Raw genomic sequence first — 26,409 nt, 5'->3', positions numbered from 1 at the left:
CACATGGAAAACTTTGGAAAACCAGTAAACATAGCAAGTTGATACTTTACTATGCAGCAACATCCAGAATTGCTGGTGATTTCTCTGGAGCTCAAGCTCAAATGAGACAGACTGGTCGTGAAGTGGAAACACGTTTCAAGTTTGGAATACAATGTTTTATATAGTTATAGTGTTTTCCAGACCCTCCCCTGTTGTTTCCAAGCCGAATAAAGCCAGCATCTTGTACTTGGGGTGTGTTAGTGCTAAGAGTATGGGTAACAATTTATTCTGAGGGGTACATAGGCATTTCTGAGCAAGATATGCTGCCCTCTAGACAACGATGTTGCTTGTTTTAGAGAAACAATGCCAAACCACATAAGCACTTGCAACAGCATGGCTTCATAGCAAGAGTGTAGGTGCTAAACCAGCCTGTCTGCAGTCCAACCTTTCTCATATTAAAAATCCTATAAAAAAACTATCACTGAAATGTATTTAGTGCTTCACTTACTCATCACCTGCAATGAAACAGAAATCTCTGCTCCTCCAACAGCATTATTAGCAAAACACCAGTACTGTCCACTGTCCATCGTTCTGTCCGTTTTCACAATGGTCAGGTTACACCAGGCTGCACCTTGTTCAAGAACATACTTCCTCGTGGTGCCGTTGATCACCTGCTTGAAGTTGTTGTACCAGGTAATTTCTGTAGTAGCGGGGTAGCTTTTGCTGACCACACAGGCGAGCTGGACATCGTTACCCTCATAGACTGACACCATGCTGTGCTGGGTCATTAACACTGGCGCCTCTGGAAATTAAAGGGAACTGTTCTTGTAACAAGTGGGAATAAAGATAATAAACAAACGTTGTGCATTTTGAGTAGAACTTACCAAACGTTACCACACACTGAGTGGTATCTCTGGTTAGTGGATGCTTGGCATGGCATACAAAGAATTTGCCATTATGAATGCTACTTGAGTGCAGAACCAGGATGTCGGACTTCTCCTCGGGTGTACTTTGTATCTCTCCTGAACTGGAGGTCCACCAAAGCAAAACCTGAGGAGAACCTCCCTCCCAGGAGCAGGACAGCATTAGGTGCTCATTATTATGGCTGGAATTTGCAGAACATCTGGGTTCTCCATAAGGCAGCCCTTAAAAAAAGAAGAAGATTCATTTCTGTGCTCCTTGTTGAAAAAGGAAGCCCAAAGTACGTCTTACTTACATGAACTAGCATTGCAGCTCTGGGTAGCATTGAGTGCAACATGTGAGCCATAGCAGATGAATAACGAGTTGTTAGCAGTCTCAGGTCCTGGCTGAATCTGAGTGACTTTAGTGATATTAGAGACTGCCGGGTCTCTATTCTTATTTGGTCTCCAATAAATGGTAGCTGGGGGACAACCTCCATCCCAGGAGCAGGTGAGAGCCAGGTCAGTGTAGTTGTTTATTGGGAGGATAGAGCAGGTTGGTGCAACATTGGGTGGATCTGCGAGAATATGTCCAAGGTGAACAGAAGCATTTTCACTGGAGGTCTCAGACTTTTGGCCCCAACAGCATATTAAACTGATAATGAACTTAAGTTTGTAAGTAGTAAGTAGGAATACATGTACGCACATACAGGGATGTAACTACATAACAGCACAATAAAAAAACCACAAAAATTCACTTAGAGAAGAAAGACGGCTCTCTTGTGGTCTTTACTTACAGTAGACAGTGAGAGTAACGGTTCTCTTGGAAGACGTGTTGAGGTACGTGTTGAGGTTTGTGTTCTGTGCCAGGCAGGTGTAATTGCCCGTGTCCCTGCGTAGGATCTTGGTGATGGTGAGCCGTGTTCCAACATAAATCTCTGAGTTGTTGTAGAACCAGATGTATCGACTGGCGGGGTTGGACAGGGCTCGACACGTGAGGGAGATGTTTCCATTTTCCATGACGGAGTATCCTTGATCTGTTACTGAGTGAGCTGTGGTGTCGATCTGAGGCGAGTCGGGTCCAACTAAACAGAATAAAAATTATTTATACTTATAAAATGTAGAATCTGAGAAAAATAATCCTGAAGAATTACTTTGGTTTGTCGACTGGAAGAAGTTTAAATGATCTATTCAAGGATTAGCAAAAGTCCCAATCCCTGATCCAAGTTCAAACGTGTCATCATATATTTGTCCAAAAGTCCAAAAGAGCTAAATGGACCTGCTTTCTAGATGAAAGGCTTGGTATTCCAGTCCCTACAGTGGCTGAGAACACAACAGCATTAAAGGAGAACACAAATACATCAGCAGGAATCAGTGATATATATGTATATATATATATATATATATATATATATATATACAGTATATATATATATAATCAATGCTGTATGCTGATAGCTGATCCGAATGAATTAACGGTACTCACTCACTTTGAATATTTTACTTAACCAATATACAGTATAACATATATAGTGCGATGTTCATGTCATGGAGGGTCCCCCATGCCATGGGCCCCAGTGCACCTGCCCCGCCCCGCCCCCCCTACCCAGGAGTTCGGTGGGTAGCACTGTCGTGCTTTCTGGGTGCTTTCTGTGTGGAGTTTGCACCCCCCTCGTGTCTGTTTGGGCTTCCTCCGGGTGTTCCAGTTTCCTCGTACAGTACAAAGACGTGCAGTCAGGTTAAAAGAAAAAAACGAAAAGTCCCCTAGGTAAGTGTGTGTGTGTGTGTGTGTGTGGCCCTGTGATGGACTGGCGACCTGTCCATAGTGTTTCCGACCTTTCACCTAGTAAATTGTACCCACCACAACCCTGAATAGGATAAAGCAGTGGTTAAACAGACAATCAATTAATGAATGAATGAACTTTAAAATCACTGCATTTAAAGGTTGCTCACACCAGAAATGCTCCTGGTCACTAGGGGCACTGTATCATTTTAGCTGCTGACATTGCAACAGAATCATGATTAAGCAAGATGCTGATGATAAAAATGAAGAACTAGACTCTGATGTTGGTCTAAGAAAGGTAAGCTGTCTGTTGTAGGCTATAGTGTTATTGGTGATGTATTTGCTGTTGTGTTATCAGCTTTCGTTTGCTTTGTAAATGTCGTAGCTATTTAATAAGAAAGATTGGCATGGAAGCACATGTTAGCTCTTTGGTTGGTAGCTGGCTTGTCATAATAGATAATCAGCTAATTGTTGTGAAACGGCAACTACTATAAATGTACTGGGGTTGAAATTACATCCTTGAAAGCAAATTTAAGATGCAATTAACCATTTGGAGGAATAAACAAACATTGAAGCTTTGGAGTGGTTCTGTAAGCAGACAGGGTTATACTGTATCTAGAACCATTTGAAAAGCTCTTGAGAAACTGTTCTATAAGTGTGGATGGAATTGTGAAGGACAATACCGTTAGCTATTTAACAGAACAACAAGGTGTAGGTGTTCTCTCTTACTTACACAAGACATCTAACCAGATACGTTCACTGAGCTGCTGATTGACCTCATTTCTGACCAGGCACCTGTACCAGCCCGTGTGGTTACGGCTCACCCGAGTGAAGCTGATCAGACTGCTGTTGTTCTCAGCCAGTATGGTGACCAGCCCACTTTGGTCCTCCTGCTCCCAGAAGTACTGGATAGGATTTGTACCATTGTTTAGATCACACCTCATCCAGAATGATGAACCTTCAACTGCTGAGGACTCATTCAGTAGAATATAGGGTTTGGACACTGGCACTGCCAAGCAAGTCATGAAAATGTGAAAACATGGTAAAGAAATATCATTATATATTCAAATAACAATTATAGTAAATAAAATCACCTATCTATCATCTGATGATGTCTTATTTCTTAAAATTGCAAGTATTACTGAGCTACCCATCTGTCCATGCAGTAACTGGGTCATACTTGAGTAATGAAAACAACAATCAGCTATCAAACCTAGATCATACAAATTATAACCTAGCATGTCTCTTACCTAGAACCCGTAGATACACATAATAGTAGTAAAGTTTGGCTCCATCAGCAGAGTCGTACAAGGCCTGGCAGGTGTACAAACCCTCTGCAGCTGTGGGCAGCTCCTTCATGGACAAAGAGGCACTATCACTGATGATCTTTAGGTCCCCCAGATCCTTGGCGAGCTGCTGCAGCTTTGGACCCTTTCCGAAGTCATACAACAAGGCTCGGATTGTTTCGGTGCCTGGTTTGGTGAAGCTCCAGATGTAGATATCGGGGAGGCTTAGGCCGCACTCCAGGACGACTTCCTGTTCCACCACAGCCGAAATTTTGGTGTCTTTGTAGACGACTTGTCCAGGGTCTGAAATCTCCAACCCTGAAAATTAAGTTATTGCATGGACTTTTAAGGAAACACCCAAAGACCTCAAACATTAAGGACTGCAGCTTAAGCTATAATTTTTAACCTGTCTATAAGCTCATCCAATTTGACTTTAATCTGCATTATAGTTATTGTCTCGGTTGTTAATATTGGGAAGTGTATTTTTCATATTTTACTATTCAGTGTAAATATATGTTGTATTTTAGTGTGTTTATTCAGTTCTTATATTTTTCATATATTTTATGTTTAGTGTTTATTTAATGTTTATTGTTGCACCATGGGTCTGAGTGTAAGATAATTTTAATCCTCTGTATGTCCTGTACATATTGCAGTATTGACAATAAAGCAGACTTTGGTTCATGTTCATAAATATCAAGTCACAATGTGTGAATTGTGCATGTAAATCTAAAGTAGACGAGACATTGCTCATTGTGAAAAATATACAAATAAATTTCATTTGACTAGAAAGAAATTGTACTTTTTACTTATAAGTAAATATAAGAAAGATGTCACAGTACTTTAGCTTCTTTACACTATTCCTACAATATTATTTCTGTGGCTAAATCCCATTCTGTTAGACATACAGTGCACTACGTAAGTCCTAATGCTATTATGATCTACAAATTGAAGGGAAAATATGCAGTAAAAACTGTGTGTAAGATCTCCAAGAGCTACTTATGATGTATTTAACTGTATTTTAACTGAGCCTGGGTTAGGTTAGGGTTTAGGGTTAGGGTTAGGGTAAGGTTAGGGCTAGGTTAGAGTTGGATTAGGGTTAGGGTTTGGTTACTTTTGGGTTAGGGTTAAGAGATAGGGTTAGGTTAGGGTTTAGGGCTAGAGATAGGTTAGGGTTAGGTCCTAGAGCTAGGGATTGGTTAAGGTTAATCCCGTTCTGTTATTAATACAGTACTGCACTACATAATGCACTACATAAGTCCTACCATGCTGTTATGAGCTACAAATTGAGGGGAAATTGTGTAGTAAAAATGTGTGTAAGCTACTTATGATGTATTTAACTGTATTAATTTAAAAACATTTACATTTGTATGAAAACAAAAAAGAGAAAAATCATAATATCAGCATGCGACTGCTTTTATACACAATGTATTTACAGCTATAGCATAAACAGGATTTTTGTCAGGTAGTCTATGACAGTGCTAACTGCTAACATTAGCCTTCTCTTCTAGTTACCTAAGTCTCAATTTGCATATCCTTTCTGAAAAATCAAACTGTAACCCTGTAAATTTTAAGTCTTCATTCCTGTATCTGCAAAGTACAATTAATAGTCTGTTAAGAGTTCATTTATACTTCTTCAGTCAATGCAAGCTTAACCCTGTGTGCATGGATTCTTACCTTGCAGGTGAGGAGACAGAAGAAGAAATGTTAAAAACAAATCAGACACTATATATACCATGGTGTCATGACATAATGTTTCAGAAGAAAAAAAACAATAATTTAACAAACTTGAAAAAAATCCAATTTAGAAACAAAACATCGTCCAGACAGACAGGTCAGGTGAAGCTGAGTGAGAGAGCATGTCGTCTTCATAAGCTGAATTAGTATAAATTATTCACAGATCCTTATTTCTGCCCGGAGGAATACAGCCAGGGTTTAGGATGACATGATGATGCTTCATCTATTATTAAAGAATAAAGCCTGAAACATTCCACCATCCACACCAGGTCTGAAATTCATTAATGCAATAAACACAAGGTTCTAACACTGCACGTCACATATTTCTATAATGTTAGATACGCTGATGAACCTGGGTTAGAGTTCTGTTTTATTTGCTTTTACTGAAAGATCTAGAAGATGTTGAAGATGTGACGTCTTTTTGTGTCCACAAAACACCAATTTCACAAAAATGTATGTAATAGGTAAACATAATATCATAACAAAATAACATAATATATGAAAGAAATTTTAGTGTTAATTTCAGGGTTAGGGTTTAAGGTTAGGGTTAGGGTTCATGGCTAGGATTATAGGTGGGTTAGTTTTAGATTAGAGTTAGGTTAAGGGTTAAGGGTTATGTTAGTGTTGGGTTAGGTTACTGTTGGGTTTGGGTTAGGGTTAAGAGATAGGGTTAATGGTTAGGTTAATGTTGGTTAGGGTTAGTGGTTGGGGTTAGGTTAGAGTTGGGTTAGGGTTAGGGCTTAGAGCTAGGGTTAGGGTTTAAAGTTAGGGCTAGGGTTAGGTTAGAGTTGGATTAGGATTATGTTAGGGTTTAGGGCTAGAGTTAGGTTGGGGCTAGGGTTAGGTTAGTGTTTGTCTGGGTTAGGGTTAGTGGTTGGGCTTTGGTTAGAGTTGGGTTAGGGCTTAGAGTTAGGGTTAGGATTAGGATAGAGTTGGATTAGGGTTTGGTTAGGGTTTAGGTTTGGGCTAGGGTTAGGTTAGTGTTGGTTAGGATTTAGGGTTTGGTTACTTTTGGGTTAGGGTTATAGTTAGGACCTAGAGGTTTGGTTAGGGATAGGCTTAGGTTAGTGTTGGTTAGAGTTGGGCTAGGGTTTAGGGTTAGGATTGTGGTAGCAGAAACTACCCTATACCGCCTAAAGCACTTGGACACCTGTCATATGCTTGTTGTATATTGCATGAACATTTATTTTGAAGCAACTATAACAGTCTTCACTCTTCTAGGACTTTCCATCAAATTTTGAAATTGAATTCTTTATAAATTCCATCAATCAGAAGACCATTTTGAGGGTCAGATACTAATGTTGGACGAGAAGGTCTGGCTTGTAATACACAGTTGATTTAATTCCAAAGGTGATCAGTGTGCAGATGTCGTTCATCCACAACAATCATCTCAAACCAACATGAGGTCTTAATTTTAGCACAGGGGCACAGGCATGCTAAAACAGGAAAAGGAACTTCCCCAAATTGTGGCCACAAAGTTGAAAGTGTTTAATACATTTTTACATAATTGTTTTTTTTATTTCATGTAAAGTACATTCAAGCTCATCAAAATGTGTTATTAAAAATAGTGACATAGTGACAAGACGTTTGAGTTGCCAACAGCGAAAGATACTAAATTTAAACAGCACACAAATACATTTATTATTCAATCATACCACAAACTACTTTATGTACAGCAGGTTTAAGCATTATGGTGACAGTAACATCAAATGTTTCCAAAAACGATTTCATTCTGTTAGGTAGTAACAAAATATGACTATTCAGAATACAAAAAAATATCAATTTATGACAGTTTTAGTCATTAATTTATCCTTAATATGGTCATATATTACAGAAATATAAAAATAACAAAAAGATAAAAATAAACCAAATATGAATGTAGTTCATTAACACCTGTACACACTCTTCAGTACATTGGCTTTCCCTACAGCACTCATAGTAAAATATCACATAACTATGATTAGTTCTAGCGTCTAAATGTGTCAATACATCTGATATATCCTTTAAGTAAAAGACTGTACCATCAAAGCTCAAAGACCTTGTAGTGCTTTAAATCAAGATATTCTTCATGTATTGTGTTTATTGTGAATTGAGATGGTTGTGGTACTGGATGATTGTAAATCTGCTTTGCATCAGAATCAGTTTTGAAGAGACGGAGGTTATGTTGGTTATGATGACCTTCCTTGGTTTATCTCAGGACAGAGACGTGAGGGCATTGTAGTAGCTTCTGGCAGAGTCACAGATGCTGCTAAAAATATAAAATAATTAAAATCAAAATAAACAATAACTTTGACCCCCTTAATATTTCAATTCAAGTGGTGATTGTGTATGCTGCTACCTGTATTTGTCTCTGTTTTATGTGCCTCTTGTTCTCCTCCAACTACCTCGTCCTCTGGAAAGTTTATATTTTCTCTAGACCGACTGTTCTGCCTATAAAACCACAAATCAAATAAAAATACATGAGGGTACATGAGGATATTATACTGTTATAAAGACAGAATACTAATTAAAAGAAAAAACACCATATAGGGTGTGTTCGAAAACCTAGAGAGCTGCCTTGCTGTCTTACTGTCTACATAGGCAGCTTTGTAAGTAGAGAGGATTCTAATAAGTCATCGACTTACAAGGCATGTTATTCGAACACGCTACTTAGACAGCGATTACATCAGTTTTTGCTTACTAAGCTAACACATTTTCAACAGGGGTTTGATTAGACCTTGAAGGTAGACTGGAGCTGGTCCATTTTTGGCTTTGTAGGCGAGCATCAGTGTTTTAAACTGAATGTGTGCAACTACAGGAAGCCGGTGAAGAGAACGCAGCAGTGGGGTGATGGTTAGCATCATGCCATTCAAACCAATGGGATGAGGTGGCACAACGAGGTACCATGTCAACTAACATCTTCTTCCATATACCAAAAACGGTTAAACTGTCCCTGACTAGCCAGTTGTACAGTTGTACATGTTTATACAAACTAAAAACCAATTATAATTTATTAGTCAGTTTATTAGTCAGCCGCATCGTCCGCCATATTTGTTATCTTTTTTTGTGAGAAAAGTTGTGCCGCACTGAATGCTGGGATTGCCTTCACCGCTAAGGAAGCTTTGGATGCTCCCTTGTTCTCCGCTCAAAATACTGTTAAAAATTTAAGATACCTTATTAGTGAGCATATTAAGGCATCTAGCATTTCGAACAGCCTGCTTCTCGGGAGCGCGCATAGGACGACATAAAATGCTGTCTATATAGAGAGCTCACTAGGTTTTTGAACACACCCATAGTAGGTACCAAGTAGGTATGCAGGTGTAGGAAGGTGTTGCATTCATTCAGAGTCTTTTGAACTGTACTGGAGAGATGGAGAGATGGAAAATCATATAACTGATGTGTACAAACGATGATGATGATGAAGAGCACTGACCAAACTCTTTCATATGTGTTTCATTAAGTATATGATTCACAAACCATTATCAAACCAGTTATTGGCCAAATGTGCTCTGTGAGTAGGGTCATTGTCATCCTGGAGAATACCACTCATCATAAAAATGTTCTATACAGTCAGTATAACTGGATTGATTTGCAGTGACTCTTTTCTTTAAAGAACAAGTGGAATCAAACCATTTCTAATGGTTCCACATGTGAACATAAACGACATATACTTTCACCCAACACAAGCTTTTATTAATACTTACCTGCCAAATATCATGTCATGAAGACCTGTAGAAACATAACAAAATTAAAATGTGATGGTCACTGTATTAAATATTATATTACTGATATTGGTGTCTCAGAATGGGGCACGTACGAGGGTTGGTGTTGCGATTCCGCAGTAGATACACAAACAGCAGCACAGTCGCTAAAGTAGCTAACAGCATTCCGCCTATAGCTGCTCCAATGACAGCAGGATAAGCCTTGAATGGTGGGTTAGCTGGAAGACAAATACATTATAATTAAAGTTGTGTGACTTTTGTTTATGGAATAATTAAAATGCATGAGAATACGTTACAGTGATGTGGGACTACCAGTAAAAATCATGACTGCAGTAATCAACATTTATAAATACAACGGTACCTTGAAACTCGACATCAGTGGGTTCTGGGAGTGGCATCAGGTTTAAAAGACGTTGAGTTTAAGGTATTTTTTTCCATAAGGATGTTTGGGAAACCTGTTAATGTGTTCCATGGTCCCATAAAACTGCATATAATTTAGTCTAATGTAAAATAATGGGATTGTTTTTGACACTTAGACACTTAAAATAACACAAATATTTTATGCACTTTACTTCTTTATTGTTTCCTTATGCTTCTTAATCATGGAGATGCTTGATCTTGGAATACCGTATTCCATTCAGTACCGGTGCATTCACATAAGAAGTGGCAAAACCGCTTATGCGCTGCTGTGCCGTTATTTCCTATGGAGTGTGGCAGCGGTGCACAAACCATAACGTGACTTATTGTACTAAAACAGCGAGCGAGGAATTTGATTAGTGGAGGAACTTATGAGCAGTAATAATTAAGAGAAGTTTAGTTCTCCTGTCTCCTTCTTTTACTACATTAAACCACGTTAAGCTTTATTTTGAACCAGAAGCGTTTTAGACTCTGGGAAAAGCTGATTCTGATTCTCACAATTTCTCAGAACCTCGAGCTATAACACAAGTTTAAAAGTGAAACAGGGAGGAAAATCCAGATAAACACAGATACATGTGGAGCTGTAACACTGGATCTGATAGTTATTCCACACAAATGCAGATTTGTCTCATATTAACACTTTGATGACGTTTTACCGCTCAAGCCAAGTGCTCAAAAAAGCTGCAGCTGCACACACGTTGAGTTTAAGGTTGATGGTGAGTTTAAGAGTACAAATTTCTCAGCAGTGTTGTGTTAGTGACCGTAACTTTTGATGATTCATTGTTGAGCTAATCATTACCCTTATTGTGTAAGGGTATGGGAATGTGTAGTGCTCTGTAGAACATACAATATATAAATCGTATATGTAGATTAAACACCTTTACTCGAGAAAAAAAAACCTGTCTCACCTGGGCTCTTGACCTGTGAGGGATATCCTGTAGTGCGGTGATTGACAGCAGTCACACGGAACACATATTTGCCAGCAGGATCCAAACTTGTGATCTGGTAGCTGCGGGTACTGGGCTCCAGATCTGACACCACTCTCTGCCAGAGAAGAACATCTTCACTCTGTCCAGCAGATCCCGGGAGCCTCTGACGCTCGATGAAGAACCCAGTGAGGTTCATGTCTGTCTTGATCTGCCACTCAATGATAACATCTGTCCTCTGATGGCTGATGTATAAGATCTTACTGATGGTCACATTCGGAGGAATGGGGTACTCTACAGCAGACATAATATTCAATTATATCATAGTTCTGTTCATTTAGGTTTTCTTTACTACCTAGGATATAAAACTTTACCTCAGTGAGTCCACATTGCTGGGTCGTTGTCCCCAGTTTTTATTCAGTTAAGTGTTTATGACTCAAAAGAGACCGATCAGCCATAACATTAAAACCACCTCCTTGTTTCTACACTCACTGTCCATTTTATCAGCTCCACTTACCATACAGGAGCACTTTGTAGTTCTACAATTACTGACTGTAGTGCATCTGTTTCTCTGCATGCTTTGTTAGCCCCCTTTCACCCTGTTCTTCAATGGTCAGGATCCCCACAGGACCACCACAGAGCAGGTATTATTTGGGTGGTGGATCATTCTCAGCACTGCAGTGACACTGACATGGTGGTGGTGTGTTAGTGTGTGTTGTGCTGGTATGAGTGGATCAGACACAGCAGTGCTCCTGGAGTTTTTAAATACTGTGTCTCTCATCTATTGCTGCTGTTTGAGTCTGTCTAGACCTTCATCAGTGGTCACAGGACGCTGCCCACGGGGCGCTGTTGGCTGGATATTTTTGGTTGGTGGACTATTCTCAGTCCAGCAGTGACAGTGAGGTGTTTAAAAACTCCAGCAGCGCTGCTGTGTCTGATCCACTCACACCAGCACAACACACACTAACACACCACCACCATGTCAGTGTCACTGCAGTGCTGAGAATGATCCAGCACCTAAATAATACCTGCTCTGTGGTGGTCCTGTGGGGGTCCTGACCATTGAAGAACAGGGTGAAAGGGGGCTAACAAAGCATGCAGAGAAACAGATGGACTACAGTCAGTACAAAGTGCTTCTATATGGTAAGTTTTAATTTAATGGCTGATCAGTGTATATTTAAGAATATTTAAGGAAAGGAAGCAATAAGGAATTAACTTGTACCCAGGTGGAACATCTTTGCTTGTCTGACATTTATAAAATGTCAGACGTTTTGGGCTTGTTGTTCTTTGGAGAGATGAATCAATATTAGAGCTTTTGGTCAATGTGGGTCGTAATATTCATAAATGTATCTATCAAAAAAGCATTTCAAACCAGCTAGACAGTATTTTATAGTAAGAACATCAGAGTGAAAGATAAGCAATAACAGTTAGTGTTAATCGAAGAGGGGGCAAATACTTCTTTCAAGCATAGTTTAACCCACTTGGTATCCTAATATTCTTAATATCCAAACACTGAGACTTTTATTGAGGAATTTATAGTTTACTCACTCATCACCATGAGCAAAATGGGGATCTCTGCTCCTCCAACAGCATTAGCAGCAGAGCACCAGTACTGTCCACTGTCCACCATGCTGTCTGTCTCCCGTACTGTCAGATTCAACCAGGCTGCAGCTTGCTGAAGGACGTACTTTTGGGGTGTATCACCCACCTTCTGTTTCATGTTATTGTACCAGGTGATTTCTGTCACCGCCGGGTAATTCTTGCTCAGGATGCAGGTGAGCTGGACGTCGTTTCCCTCGTAGACTGAAACCACACTGCGCTGAGTCATCAACACGGGCGCCTCTAAACAAAATCAGTACTGAAAACATTCAGCAAACATACAATAACAATACAATATAACCATATTAAATTACAATTATCCACTCTAAACTTCCTCACCCAGTCTCAACACGCACTGCTTGGTCTCTTTAGCCAGCGGATGTTTGGCATGGCACACAAACGCTTTGCCACTGTAGGTGACACTGGAGCGCAGGACCAGGATGTTGGAGTTCTCCTCAGACGTACCTTGTATGTTCCCTGAACCGGAGGCCCACCAGAGCAAAGCCCGTGGTGAACCCCCCTCCCAGGAACAGGACAGCATCAGGTACTCGTTACGGGTCGCATACGCCAAACACTGGGGTTCTCCGTGCGGTAGCCCTGCAAAACAGGATATTGTAATTAATAGAGCTCCCTGATATTTATTTTAACAGTGATACCATACTCACAAGTCCTGGCGCTGCAGCTCTGGGGTGCATTTAATGCGACATGTGAGCTGTAACAGGTGAATAATGAGTTGTTAGCGGTCTCAGGGCCAGGTTGAATCATGGTGATGTTACTGATTCCTTGTGAGATGTTTCCTTTAACATTTGGACTCCAGTTTAGAGTAGCTGACGGGTATCCGCCCACCCAGATACATGACAATTCCAGGTCAGTGTAGTTGTTCACTGGAAGTATTGAACAAGAAGGACTTCCATCTGGTGCATCTAAAAAATAAAAAAAAAACACATGAGAAAATACCAGGACCATGCCTCGACCAGGCGTTGACATTTGCATTTAGTAGGTTGGCAAGATTTTGATCTTGATTTTTAATCATAGACCAGATTTTAGGCCAGGTTCATTCAATACACAGCCAGACAGAAGTCACGACAAGCACTTCAATTATTACAAAGACAAGACAGACCAAAAACTAAACAAATGCTAATGCCACATATGCACTGATCAGCCATAACATTAAAACCACCTCTTTGTTTCTACACTCACTGTCCATTTTATCAGCTCCACTTACCATATAGAAGCACTTTGTAGTTCTACAATTACTGACTGTAGTCTATTTGTTTCTTTGCATGGTCAGGACCCCCACAGGACCACCACAGAGCAGGTATTATTTAGGTGGTGGATCATTCTCAGCACTGCAGTGACACTGACATGGTGGTGGTGTGTTAGTGTGTGTTGTGCTGGTATGAGTGGATCAGACACAGCAGTGCTGATGGAGTTTTAAACACCTCACTGTCACTGCTGGACTGAGAATAGTCCACCAACCAAAAATATCCAGCCAACAGCACCCCATGGGCAGCGTCCTGTGACAACTGATGAAGGTCTAGAAGATGACCGACTCAAACAACAGCAATAGATGAGCGATCGTCTCTGACTTTACATCTGAAGGTGAACCAACTAGGTAGGAGTGTCTAATGGAGTGGACAGTGAGTGGACATGGTATTTAAAAACTCCAGGAGCGCTGCTGTGTCTGATCCACTCATACCAGCACAACACACACTAACACCCCACCACCATGTCAGTGTCACTGCAGTGCTGAGAATGATCCACCACCCAAATAATACCTGTGGTGGTCCTGTGGGGGTCCTGATCATTGAAGAACAGCATGAAAGGGGGCTAACAAAGCATGCAGAGAAACAGATGGACTTCAGTCAGTAATTGTAGAACTACAAAGTGCTGATAAAATGAACAGTGAGTGTAGAAACAAGGATCGGTGTATATAGTATATTTTTGTTCATATATTTAAATAACAAAGCAAATACGAGGGCGCTTCAAAAAGTTTTTGCACTTTTATATTTTGGTTATAAGTGGTGAGGGTGGGAGGAGGAGTAATCGGTCGTGTCTGAGAGACTGAGAGACACTTATAGTTTGGATTTAGCTCCATCTGATTTCCACCTTTTTGGACGCTTAAAGAAGCTTTAAGGGGAAGAAGATTTTCATGTGTTGATGATGTGAAAGCAGCGGTGCATCAGTGGCTACGAGCTCAAACCAAAAAACATTTTGCTGGTGGTATTAAGATGGTATGACGCAAAGGAAGGTGACTGTAGAAAAGTGATGTCTTTTGTTTTTGAAATTCTTAATAAATAGGGTTAAAAAGTGTGTGTACCCTCGTAGATCAGTTGGAAACACAAACAATGTGACCCCCAGCAATACACAGTAAACGTAAATTCGAATACTCACAGTAAACGGTAAGCGTGATGCTATTCTTGGATCGAGTGTTAAGGTTTGTGTTCTGTGCCAGACAGGCGTAGATGCCCAAGTCCTTACGTAGAATCCTGGTCAGGGTGAGCTGTGGTCCAGTGTAGATCTGGGAATTATTATAGAACCAGATGTACTGACTGGAAGGGTTTGATGGGGCTTGGCACTGGAGAGTAACAGTCTCCTTCTCCAGAGCTGAGTATCCTTCATCTGTTACTAGATGAGGTGTTACTTCGATCCTAGGCGAGTCAGGACCGTCTTACAGAGGGAAACGATGTAAAATTCATGAAAGTAAACAGTCATAGTTATAAGTCTTCAAAGTGATTTGAAATGAATGTGTAGCTATCAGACTTGATTTTAGGTATTACATATACAGTAGGTACTTACATATGACATCTAACCATATGCGGTCACTACGTTGCTGGCTGACCTCATTCTTGGCCAGGCACCTGTACCAGCCCGTGTGGTTACGGGTCACCGAGGTGATGTTGATCAGACTGTTGTCACTTTCAGCCAGTATGGTGACCAACCCACTGCCACTCTCCTGCTCCCACGTGTAATGAATAGGATCTGTGCCGTCTGTTATACCACAGCCCATCCACACCGATGTGCCCTCTGCGGGTGAAGGGTCACTCAGCCGGATGTAGGGTTTGGACACTGGCGCACACACTGTTAAAGCATAATAATGTTAATACAGTATATTCACGAATGCTTCTTACACTGGACACAAAGTAGTTTTAGTGACACAGTGGGAAGTTATTTCTGTTAGGTAAAGCCTAAAGTCACTACACAGACATCTCTATAGACATACACCAATCAGGCATAACATTAAAACCACCTCCTTGTTTCTACATTCACTGTCCATTTTATCAGCTCCACTTACCATATAGGAGCACTTTGTAGTTCTACAATTACTGACTGTTGTCCATCGGTTTCTCTACATACCTTTTTAGACTGCTTTCACCCTGTTCTTCAATGGTCAGGACCCCCACAGGACCCCCACAGAGCAGGTATTATTTAGGTGGTGGATCATTCTCAGCACTGCAGTGACACTGACATGGTGGTGGTGTGTTAGTGTGTGTTGTGCTGGTATGAGTGGATCAGACACAGCAGCGCTGCTGGAGTTTTTAAACACCGTGTCCACTCACTGTCCACTCTATTAGACACTCCTACCTAGTTGGTCCACCTTGTAGATGTAAAGTCAGAGACGATCACTCATCTATTGCTGATGTTTGAGGCGGTCATCTTCCAGACCTTCATCAGTGGTCACAGGATGCTGCCCACTGGGCGCTGTTGGCATTGCTGTGTCTTATCTACTCATACAAGCACAACACACACTAACACACCACCACCATGTCAGTGTCACTGCAGTGCTGAGAATGATCCACCACCTAAATAATACCTGCTCTGTGGTGGCCCTGTGGGGGTCCTGAACATTGAAGAACAGGGTGAAAGGGGGCTCACAAAGCATGCAGAGAAACAGATGGACTACAGTTAGTAATTGTAGAACTACAAAGTGCTTCTATATGGTAAGTGGAGCTGATAAAATTGACATTGTGTGTAGAAACAAGGAGGTGGTTTTAATGTTATGACTGATCGGTGTATTTAGATATATGTAGTGTATAGGTTGCAAAATGATAAGCTCAGCTTAACAGTCAAAAAGTCCAGCACCATAAGTATGTGGACACTTAAAATATCTAACAAATTCCCACCTGGGCTTTTATTGTCTGAAGGATTTCCAACAGTACGCCGGTTGAGAGCTGTCACACGGAAGACATACATCCTGTTCGGATCCAGATTGGTAATTTGGTAGCTGTGGGTGCTGGGCTCCAAATTTGCCCCCACTTTCTGCCAGATGGGTGCAGGGTCATTCCTTAATACTGGGTCAGGAAGGATCTGACGCTCAATAATGAACCCAGTCTGGTCACCAACTGCCTGCATCTGCCATTCCAGGTTAACATCTGTCCTCTGTCTCCCGGTGTATATGAGCTTACTGATGGTCACGTTTGGAGGCATCGGGTACCCTGAATCAGGAAGGCATTGTGATGTGATTCAATCATAAGCGTCCAGGTGAACAGTTTGTAAATGAATTCTTTTTCTTATCAACTTACTCATGACCAGCAGTAAGACTGAGATCTCTGCTCTTCCCATAGCATTGCTGGCTGAACACCAGTACTGTCCACTGTCCACCATGCTGTCCGTTTCTAGTACGGTCAGGCTGGACCAGCCCGCAGCTTGCTGAACGATGTACTTTTTGGGTTTTTCTTCTGCATTCTGCTTAAAGTTGTTGGACCAGGTAATGTTTCTGGCAGGAGGGTATGTTTTGCTTAATGTGCACGTAAGTTGGGCATCATTGCCCTCGAAGACAGATACCAAACTCTGCTGAGTTATCAAAACTGGTTTCTCTGTAAGAAAATTAAGAATACAAGCGTCAGGCTCCTTGTTTTTACATTTACATTTTTGGCATTTAGCAGATGCTTTTATCCAAAGCAACTTACAGTACTGTGACAGTATACTGTCTAAGCAATCAAGGGCCTTGCTCAAGGGCCCAACAGTGGCAACCTGGCAGAGGTGGGACTTAAACCAGCAACTATACTGGATTACTAGTCCAGTAGCTTAACCACTAGGCAACAACTGCCTTGCTAAACACAAACACTTTTATTAAATAATCTATGGCAGCAGTCCCCAACCTTTTTTACACCACAGACCGGTTTCATATAAGACATAATTTAATGGACCAATGGTGGCGGGGGGTGGGGGGTTAAAATAGAATAAGAATACTACTCACAAATGATGGAAAATCAGTGGGAACCCTGAGCTTTTTTCGCTGCAACAAGATGCTCATATCTAGCGGTGATAGGAAACAATAACATCCAAGGTGTGTTGAAAATGGTAGCAGTGTTTTATTGCTTTAGTAGCAATCTCTAATTATTTATTCTTTCTGTGTGGCCCGGTAATAAAAGACAGACCGGTATCGGTCCATGGCATGGTGGTTGGGGACCACTGCTTAATGGGATCAATACTTGGCCCTACAAGTCACTGTTGCACCTTTATGGGTAGATTTACATTATCATTCATTATTATCTTAAACTATTTAGTTATGGCTGTGGAAATGGTGGTGATAGTCAAATTGTCAAGGATATGGTAAAACAAGTCAGTTAACATCATCACCAAGCTACGATTGATTAAATCCTTGGTCTGGGCAATAGCCACATCTGGATATGAAGCCTGGACATTTAAGAAAGAGGTAGAAAAACTCATTCAGGCTTTTGAGAAGCATCAGAAAATTGCTGAACATCTAAAGGAGGAAGATGATGACCACTGAGCGAGTGTATGAGATGGCCAAAACAGAAAAAGAGCTATTGAACCGCATTAAGTACTGCAGGTTACATTACTTTAGGCATGTAATGAGGCAGGACTGACAGGACTTGTGGACTGACAACAACATGACATGGATTGCATTATCAGGGGCTGGTCTGCTACAAGCAACACGAGACAGGGGGCATTGGAGAAAGCAGATCCAGCTGTGCAGCCAGCCATCACAAAGCAATGGCAGCGTAGTCACATGACATGACATTTGCTGGCAGAAAATTTTAGTCAATGAACTGGCAGGGAAAATAGAGAAGTCAAAGTAAGTAAGACCTGGTGTAGTCATGCTTACCCAGTTTTACCACACATTTCTTGCTTTCTTTAGTCAGTGGATGTTTAGCATGACACACGAAGGATTTGCCATAGTATGCCACACTAGATCGCAGGACCAGGAGGCTGGAGCTCTCCTCAGGTGTACCCTGTATATCTCCTGTACTGGATGCCCACCAGAGCAGAGCCTGAGGAAAACCTCCCTCCCACGAGCAGGACAGCATCAGATACTCGTTATTCAGGCTGGAATTGGCCGAGCACTTTGGTTCCCCATCAGGCAACCCTAAAAATCACAATACATTTGTACTAATGAAAATGGGCTGTGAGTATTAACTCAAATTATAAAGTGATTCTTCATAAAACTCATTGCTGAGAGGATTTAGAGGGGTAATAATACAAAGAGCCCTCGATGGGGCTACATTCAACTTCTTACTTTATTATTATATTATGCATGATTCTCTAATCAGTCTGATCGATTCTGCTTGGTGAACTGATTTGAAGTGAGGTCGTACTCACATGTCCTGGCACTACAGCTCTGGGTCACGTTTAATGCCACATGTGATCCGTGGCAAATAAATACAGAGTTGTTAGCAGTATCCGGGCCTGGCTGAATCCGAGTAACGTTAGCCATCCCGCGTGTGTTGTCTTCGCTGGCATTCGGACTCCAACTCAGTGTAGGTGGTGGATTACCTCCATCCCAGGAACAGAACAGAGCCAGATCAGTGTAGTTATTAGCTTGGAAGATGGAACAGAATGGAACGCTGTCTGGTGGATCTGTGAGTGGAAGATCATTGAACGATGTAAGATACCAATTCTTGGGTAAGATACTAATTCTTGGGTACTTGTGATCAGTTCAGGAGTAAAAATAGTAAAACCAAAATCGCCAACTGGTGTACTAGCTTTTGGTTTAACAGAAGCACAGTGTTTATATAAAATCATTGCTACATACTATAGAACAGTAACAGCAGTATCAATAGATGAAGCCTCCTGCTGTACAAAGTGAGTAAGTTAGTAAAGTGATTGATTTAGTGAGGTGAGTGATTTACAGCCATGGTTCTCAACCAGGAGGGCGGGGCGGGGAGGTCCTGTTGCATTTTATTGAAAAGAATTGTTATGGAAGAGGAAACCCCACTGGTTTTTAGTATATGGGAGATCTTATGCAATTACATATTTACATGTATTGTTTAAACAATTGAGGCATTTGTGTCCAAACAAACATTTATTCGCCCGTCTTGCTTATAGGAAATGTAATGAATTCATAATAAAGGGGTATATCAATATTGTCTGATTCTGGTTGATGTGGGTTTTTTGCTAGTGTTTCATCATCTGGGTCTACTTCAGTGGGCTTTATCTGTTGACCTTTGCGCTTTTACATTTACATTTTCAGCATTTAGCAGATGCTTTTTTTTATCAAAGCGACTTACAGTACTGTGACAGTGTACATAAGAGCCTTGCTCAAGGGCCCAACAGCAGTAATCTGGCAATGGTGGGACTTGAACCAGCGACCTTTCGATTACTAGTCCAGTACCTTAATTGCTAGGCTACAACTTGGCAACTTACCTTGGCTTGTGTTGTGTCTTTAAAAATGGACATTTATTTGTCCAGTTGTAGCCTAGTGGTTAATGTACTGGACTAGTAATCGAATGGTCACTGGTTCAAGCCCCACCATTGCCAGATTGCTGCTGTTGGGCCCTTGAGCAAGGCTCTTATGTACACTGTCACAGTACTGTAAGTCGCTTTGATAAAAAAAAGCATCTGCTAAATGCTGAAAATGTAAATGTAAAAGCGCAAAGGTCAACAGATAAAGCCCACTGAAGTAGACCCAGATGATGAAACACTAGCAAAAAACCCACTTCAACCAGAATCAGACAATATTGATATACCCCTTTATTATGAATTCATTACATTTCCTATAAGCAAGACGGGCGAATAAATGTTTGTTTGGACACAATACCTTTGGTCGTCATTGCTGAAAGCATTTAAAATCACAGCCCATGGCAAAAGGGTCAGAAGGGAGACAAACGGCTGAGAACCACTGATTTACAGCATCTGTCAACACTTCCAACCAACCACTGGACTTTGTCTCAGCAGTCTTCAAGAGAGTCAAGAAAGGTTTTATTGTCATTTCAGCTATATAAGAGTACATATTGAAATGAAACAACGTTCCTCCAGGACCAAGATGCAACATAGGTGCATTCATCTGCAAGGCTTTAGCCAGACCCAACTCAGACTTGTTTGGCTGCATGTAATGTAAATACATCATGTATCACATATAATGTAAATTAGATGTTAGTAAAAAACACAACACTCACAATAAACAGTAAGATTGATGGTTTTCTGTGCGCTGGTATTAAGAAACGTGTTTTTTGCCAGGCAGGTGTAGTTGCCTGCATGTCCTCGTAGGATCCTGCTGATGTTCAGCTGTGGTCCATTAGAGATCTCTGAGTTGTTGTAGAACCAGACATACTGACTTGGTGGTTTAGAGGAGGCCTGACACATTAGTGAAATGGTTCCATTTTTCAGGGCTGCGTATCCTCTATCCGTTACTGAGTACGCTGTGACATCAATCTGAGGTAAATCTGGACCATCTAAACAAAGCAGTTCCACATCAACATTCATATGCACTTGTGCTATGTCTCCTTATTTACCGGAATATGAATCTAAGTCAGTAGAACCTGAGCTTAAACGAGACTGTAGAGGTGCGACAGCGGCCACTTACACATGACGTCTAGCCAGATACGGTCACTGATCTGCTGGTTGACCTCGTTCCTGGCCAGGCACCTGTACCAGCCTGTGTGGTTGCGGGTCAGCGGGTTGATGGTGTTCAGACTGCTGTTGTTCTCAGAGAATAGGGTGACCTGTCCACTCTGGGTCACCTGCTCCCAGGTGTATTGTATAGGCTCTGTTCCATTCTGTAGACCACACTGCATTAAATATACTGAGCCTTCAACTGCTGAGGAGTCACTCAGGACTATACTGGGTTTGGACATGGGCACTGTGAAGAACGTAATAAAGCTGAATACAGAGGGTTAAAGCTGTACATCATAATATACACATAGCACTGTAGTGCAGATAAAGTGGGTGCCATATAGCAACATGGATGGTATCCTTTATAAAACCAAAATGAAGTAATTATTACAAACCTAGAACCCGTAGATGCACATAGTAGTAGTAGAGTTTGGCTCCATCAGCGGAGTCGTACAAGGCCTGGCAGGTGTACAAACCCTCTGCATCTACCAGAAGTTTAGTCGTAAACAAAGACGAGCTGTTTGTGATGAAATTTAAATCCTGAGCAAGCAGCTGCAGCTTTGGACCCTTCCCAAAGTTATACACCACAGCACGGATCATTTCTGTGCCTGGTTTGGTGAAGCTCCAGATGTAGATGTCAGGGAGGGTGAGTCCACATTTCAGGGTTACTTCATGTTCCACCACTGCGCTGATTTTGGTTTCTTTGTACAAGACCTGCCCAGGATCTGTGATCTCCAATCCTGAGAGCAAAACACATACACACGTATCATTCATAAAATATATATAATGGAATTCATACACAGAGCATCTTAAAGCTCTTCTGGAAATCCACCAAAGTCCAGTGGCTCCCTGGTCTAGTTCTTCCCAAGAGGGTTTAGGAAATATGCTACTTGTATAAATATCTACATATTAAACATCTTATTACAAAATCAATAGCATTAACATAGACTGAGATTCCCTAGCTGCTTTCAGAGACAGTTTGGTGCTCAGTAGTGAGAACAGAACATACTTTAAATATTCTTCGGCAATTGGACGTGTCATTTTGTAAGTTGGAGTTTACAATTCGACTCTAGCTGAACAAAGTCCATTGTTTTTTTTCTATTTTATTGATGCATTTTCTCCCATTTTCTTCCAATTTACTGTAGTCAGTTTGTCTTCCGCTGCTGGTGGATCCCTGATTGCAGTTGAGGTGGGTATATTGCTGCTCATGCCTCCTCCGACCCGCACGCAGCCCTTAGCGGAACCCTTTTACACCCATGCATTCTGCATAGGCACCTTTCTATCTGCTAATCATGGTCCTTACACAGCGTTCGAAGACCCCACCCACATAGCCCTAGCAGAAACAGTAGCCAATCAGTGTGTGCTACAGACACTGCAAATTATGCCCGAGCTGACCGAGGAGTTCAGAATCTCGGCGCTGGTGTGCTAGCGGAATATCCCGCTGTGCCACCTGGGCGCTCAAAGTCCATTGTTAAAGCGTAAAGTTTCTCGATGGAGTTGCATGACTGCATGGTTCATTTTATGCATTTGTGGGAAAATCTAGTACAGTCAGTGGTAGCTCAGTGGTTAAGGTACTTAACTAGTGATCAGAAGGTCACTGGTTTAAGCTCCACCATTGCAAGGTTGCCACTGTTGGGCACTGTTAACTCTCAATTGCATGCGTTGTATTCAGTAAATACAACAGTAAAAAAAGTAAACTGTAAGTTGCTACGGATAAATGTCAATGTAAGTTCACTTTGTATTAAAGAACACAAATAAATGACAGTTTTACTAATTCTAATAATTTAATAAATTATTAAATGTGCAATTAATGATTATCATAAATAAGTAATTGTACTTTTATTGAGTCGTAAACACGTGTTCATTCAGAACTCTGGTATTCAGACAACTTTATTTTCTCATGTCATTAAATGATAATAAAAACTGATTGATGTTTTGACAAAAATATAAATTTTAAAGTCTTACACAATGTCTGAGTTACCACTAACATGTAAAAGTTATCCAAAGATTAACCACCAGATTATAAATATAATCAAATATTTTAACACGGTATATAGGCATATATATCTGACCTGTATCTGACCTCTTACCATGCAGCAGGAGAGGAAGCATTAAAGCAGTTAGAGAATAAAAAGGCACCATGGTGCCATGACGCTCAAATGTCAATACGCATCTGGAATGGAAAAATGAGTCGAAACTGCTGGAAATATCCTGAAAGTGTGTAGCGTCCAGTTCACCCCGTGTCCACAGTCAGTGAGGAGCTGAGTGGGAGCTGAGTGGGAGCTGAGTGGGAGCTGAGCGAGTCTCTGTTAACTGATTTGGCTTCAATTATTTACCAATCCCAACCCTGGTGTGCAGGAATGCAGTGGAGTAGAGAGGCTCGGTTTTCGGTGATACCATGATACCCGTGTCTCATTTATTATTGAACATGTGGGGATCCATGAGCTTTGTACTTTTCCATCTCATCACAGTCAACAGACAACACTCATATAGATGAGTCAGTGAATCATGAGAAATAAATATAACATAAGTTTAGTAATATTAACATGTGGGATCATTTCTGTGTTCAGCTGTTTCTGAGTTTAAGATCAGTTCAAGGGTCGCGGGGGGGGGGGGGGGGCTGTGCTGGAGCCTATCCCAGCTTTTCAATGGGAGCAAGGCACAGAGTAACACCCTGGAGGGGAAACCAGTCTATCGCAGGGCGCACACACACACACACACCCATTCACTTATAGGGCAATTCAGTGTCTCCAATTAACCTGACTGCATGTTTTTGGACTGTGGGAGGAAACCGGAGCTCCCGGAGGAAACCCACGCAGACACGGGAAGAACAAGCAAACTCCACACAGAAAGCACTCGGACCGTTCTGCCTGGGGATCAAACCCAAAACCTTCTAGCTGTGAGGTGACAGTGCTACCCACTAAGCCACCGTGTCACCCTATTAGGTAATTACTTAAATGAAAAGTCACCTGCGCTTAGTTGAGTGTTAATTCGTTCCTGGTGGGAGTGTTTCTATACATGACAGTTTCTTCCTCCCAGACTTGCCAGCTCCTCTGTTTGGCAATCTGCTTTTTCTCTGGAACACTGATACCCATCTTGGTTTGGTCTGGTTTTCTGCTTGCTTGGGAACCTTCTGGGGTCGCTGCGCTTTCGTGCCTCACTATTGAACCACACTAGGAGATCAAGTTGCCCCAGAGGCGGCTTAATGTCACAAAGAATACAGGGCTATTTAAAAAACATCAAGGAACATGGGTTCACTTAGTAAAAAAAAATATGCAACCACTAGTTTCAAGTGGTAAGTTGAATAACGTCATGTGGTGGTACGGTGGCTAAGTGTGTAGCACTGTCGCCTCACAGCAAGAAGGTCATGGGTTCGATCCCCAGGTGGGGCGGTCCGGGTCCTTTCTGTGTGGAGTTTGCATGTTCTCCCCGTGTCCGCGTGGGTTTCCTCCCACAGTCCAAAGACATGCAAGTGAGGTGAATTGGAGACACTAATTTGTCCATGACTGTGTTTGATATAACCTTGAGAACTGATGAATCTTGTGTAATGAGTAACTACCGTTCCTGTCATGAATGTAAAGTGTAAAATTTTAAAATCCTAATAAACAAACAATAACGTCATGTCAGTACTATGTACAATATTGTGGGTTTAATTCAAAATCAATTCAGAAGCCTAGGAGTCGACTCTTTATTCTGAATGATTTAAGAATCGACTCTTTTAGTTCAATTCATGGCACAGTATTTTTAGGACCTGTTCTTATTAATAACCCTCTAACAACTCGACAGTCATTAACTCTACACATGAAATGTCAGCTATATATATTTTATGACGTTCTTGTTTAATTTGACCAAATACATCAATGGATCTTCGATTTTTTTTGTCAGCTGGGCCACAACAGTCCACAGCAGTGAGGTCTGGACAGTCTCATGGCCGCACCGATTCATTATTTAACACCTTGAGGTTGAGAACTTCTAATGTATGAGGGTTATAAGACTTATATTGGTCTAGAAAATACAAGATTACTAACTGAACAAACAGAATAGCTGCAAGTAGTGTTGGTGCTACTCTGATCTAAGGTTCTGGAGATCTGGATTCGAACCTCAAATTTTTTAGTATTTGCTCCTTTTCTGATTTCTTCTATTTCTGCAGGTCAGTGTACTGTTTAAGATCTTTAAACAACCACAAAACACAGTAAATATAATTTCATTTATTACAGAAAAACATCGACTGAGTCAGAACATGAGCACAACTGAGAAAGTTACAGGCAAAAAACTGAGAGGAACATAAAGGCTCGTCTTACATTTACAAAATAAATAAATAAATAAATAAATAAATAAAGACCTTGATGTTCACCATCAGTGAGATATTTTGAAAGACGAGGGTCTGATGACACAGTAAACAGCTAAACACAGTATTTCACAATAAACACATGATTCCAGCTTTTAAACAAGGTGACGGTAATAAAAATAATAATGTGAGTGTGATAATGTGCACGTTCAGAACCTGGTGACCTGTCCACTCTTTTTTGTAGTGTTTTCTTATAGTTTTATTTAAAAAATAAGAAGTTATTACTGAATAATTACTGAATAATATATCTAAAGAGAAATAAGAGACATGCAGACTGCCTTTATTTGTCATATATACATGTACATGTGTACAGTACAGAGGAATTCTTTCTTCGTGTATCCCAGCTTGTTTGGAAGCTGGGGTCAGAGCACAGGGTCAGCCATCGTACGGTGCCCCTGGAGCAGAGAGGGTTAAGGGCCTTGCTCAAGGGCCCAACAGTGGCTGAATGGCAGAGCTGGGATTCAAACTTTCAACTTTTCAGTTGATAGCCCAAAGCTCTACACACTAGGCTACCACTGTCCGTATGCTCTTTAATACAATAATTTAAATCAGCAATTGTGGATTTTTTATGATGGATAATATATATATATATATATATATATATATATATATTATATATAAATTATATATAAAGAGAGTTTATAAAACTATCATTCTAAATGACTTAAACTTGAACCCTAATGCTGTAAAAATAATATTTTTGCGACAGTAGAGGTAAAAATACAATTCGGGTAATTAGATATGTCTAGATTGGGAGAAAAACACATAAAACAAAAAAGAAATAGAAATGTTTTTGGGTTTTTTTAAGTATGAAATGAAATGACATTTGGTGTGTAAATTTGATGTGAATATTTGCGCAAAATTGATTGAATTTTCATTATGGCATCAAAACTAAATTCTTTATTTGATTTTAGAACATTTATAAATGAAACTCACAT

The 26,409-nt window shown here is 40.8% G+C and overlaps 2 protein-coding genes across 2 annotated transcripts; both read right to left on the bottom strand.

The window, feature by feature from the left end:
• Window positions 1-479: 479 nt before the first annotated feature.
• On the bottom strand, window positions 480-3,605 carry LOC134330906 (V-set and immunoglobulin domain-containing protein 10-like 2). Its single transcript, XM_063012178.1, has 5 exons — window positions 3,395-3,605; window positions 1,676-1,963; window positions 1,196-1,456; window positions 864-1,124; window positions 480-781 (listed from the first exon to the last, which is right to left on the bottom strand). Exons 1-5 carry the CDS (start codon window positions 3,603-3,605, stop codon window positions 480-482), a joined length of 1,323 nt encoding a protein of 440 aa, XP_062868248.1.
• A 283-nt stretch (window positions 3,606-3,888) lies between these two features.
• LOC134330905 (V-set and immunoglobulin domain-containing protein 10-like 2) lies at window positions 3,889-23,523 on the bottom strand. Its single transcript, XM_063012177.1, has 18 exons — window positions 23,460-23,523; window positions 21,519-21,863; window positions 21,095-21,370; window positions 20,688-20,963; window positions 18,892-19,149; window positions 18,398-18,658; window positions 16,848-17,141; window positions 16,449-16,760; window positions 15,124-15,405; window positions 14,719-14,994; window positions 13,101-13,247; window positions 12,664-12,921; window positions 12,274-12,567; window positions 10,708-11,019; window positions 9,478-9,600; window positions 9,365-9,389; window positions 8,020-8,111; window positions 3,889-4,265 (listed from the first exon to the last, which is right to left on the bottom strand). The coding sequence occupies exons 1-18, from the start codon at window positions 23,521-23,523 to the stop codon at window positions 3,889-3,891; spliced, it is 4,272 nt and encodes a 1,423-aa protein (XP_062868247.1).
• Window positions 23,524-26,409: the final 2,886 nt, after the last annotated feature.

Source organism: Trichomycterus rosablanca, chromosome 16 (assembly GCF_030014385.1).
Source record: "Trichomycterus rosablanca isolate fTriRos1 chromosome 16, fTriRos1.hap1, whole genome shotgun sequence".
Lineage (NCBI taxonomy): Eukaryota > Metazoa > Chordata > Actinopteri > Siluriformes > Trichomycteridae > Trichomycterus > Trichomycterus rosablanca.
Note: the sequence above shows the minus strand (reverse complement) of the source record. Positions and strands in the feature narration are given on the sequence as shown.

What these genes read in the sequence shown, in the direction of transcription:
- LOC134330905 (XM_063012177.1), bottom strand. Translation starts at nt 23,523, where the DNA reads ATGGTATCACCGAAAACCGAGCCTCTCTACTCCACTGCATTCCTGCAC. An exon ending in CTCACAGGTCAAGAGCCCAG is followed by an intron (nt 9,601 to 10,707) that starts GTGAGACAGGTT and finishes TTTGTCTTCCAG; the next exon opens with CTAACCCACCATTCAAGGCT. An exon ending in GAATCGCAACACCAACCCTC is followed by an intron (nt 9,390 to 9,477) that starts GTACGTGCCCCA and finishes ATGTTTCTACAG; the next exon opens with GTCTTCATGACATGATATTT.
- LOC134330906 (XM_063012178.1), bottom strand. Translation starts at nt 3,605, where the DNA reads ATGAGGTGTGATCTAAACAATGGTACAAATCCTATCCAGTACTTCTGG. An exon ending in CGTTACTCTCACTGTCTACT is followed by an intron (nt 1,457 to 1,675) that starts GTAAGTAAAGAC and finishes ATATTCTCGCAG; the next exon opens with ATCCACCCAATGTTGCACCA. An exon ending in GAGCTGCAATGCTAGTTCAT is followed by an intron (nt 1,125 to 1,195) that starts GTAAGTAAGACG and finishes TCTTTTTTTAAG; the next exon opens with GGCTGCCTTATGGAGAACCC.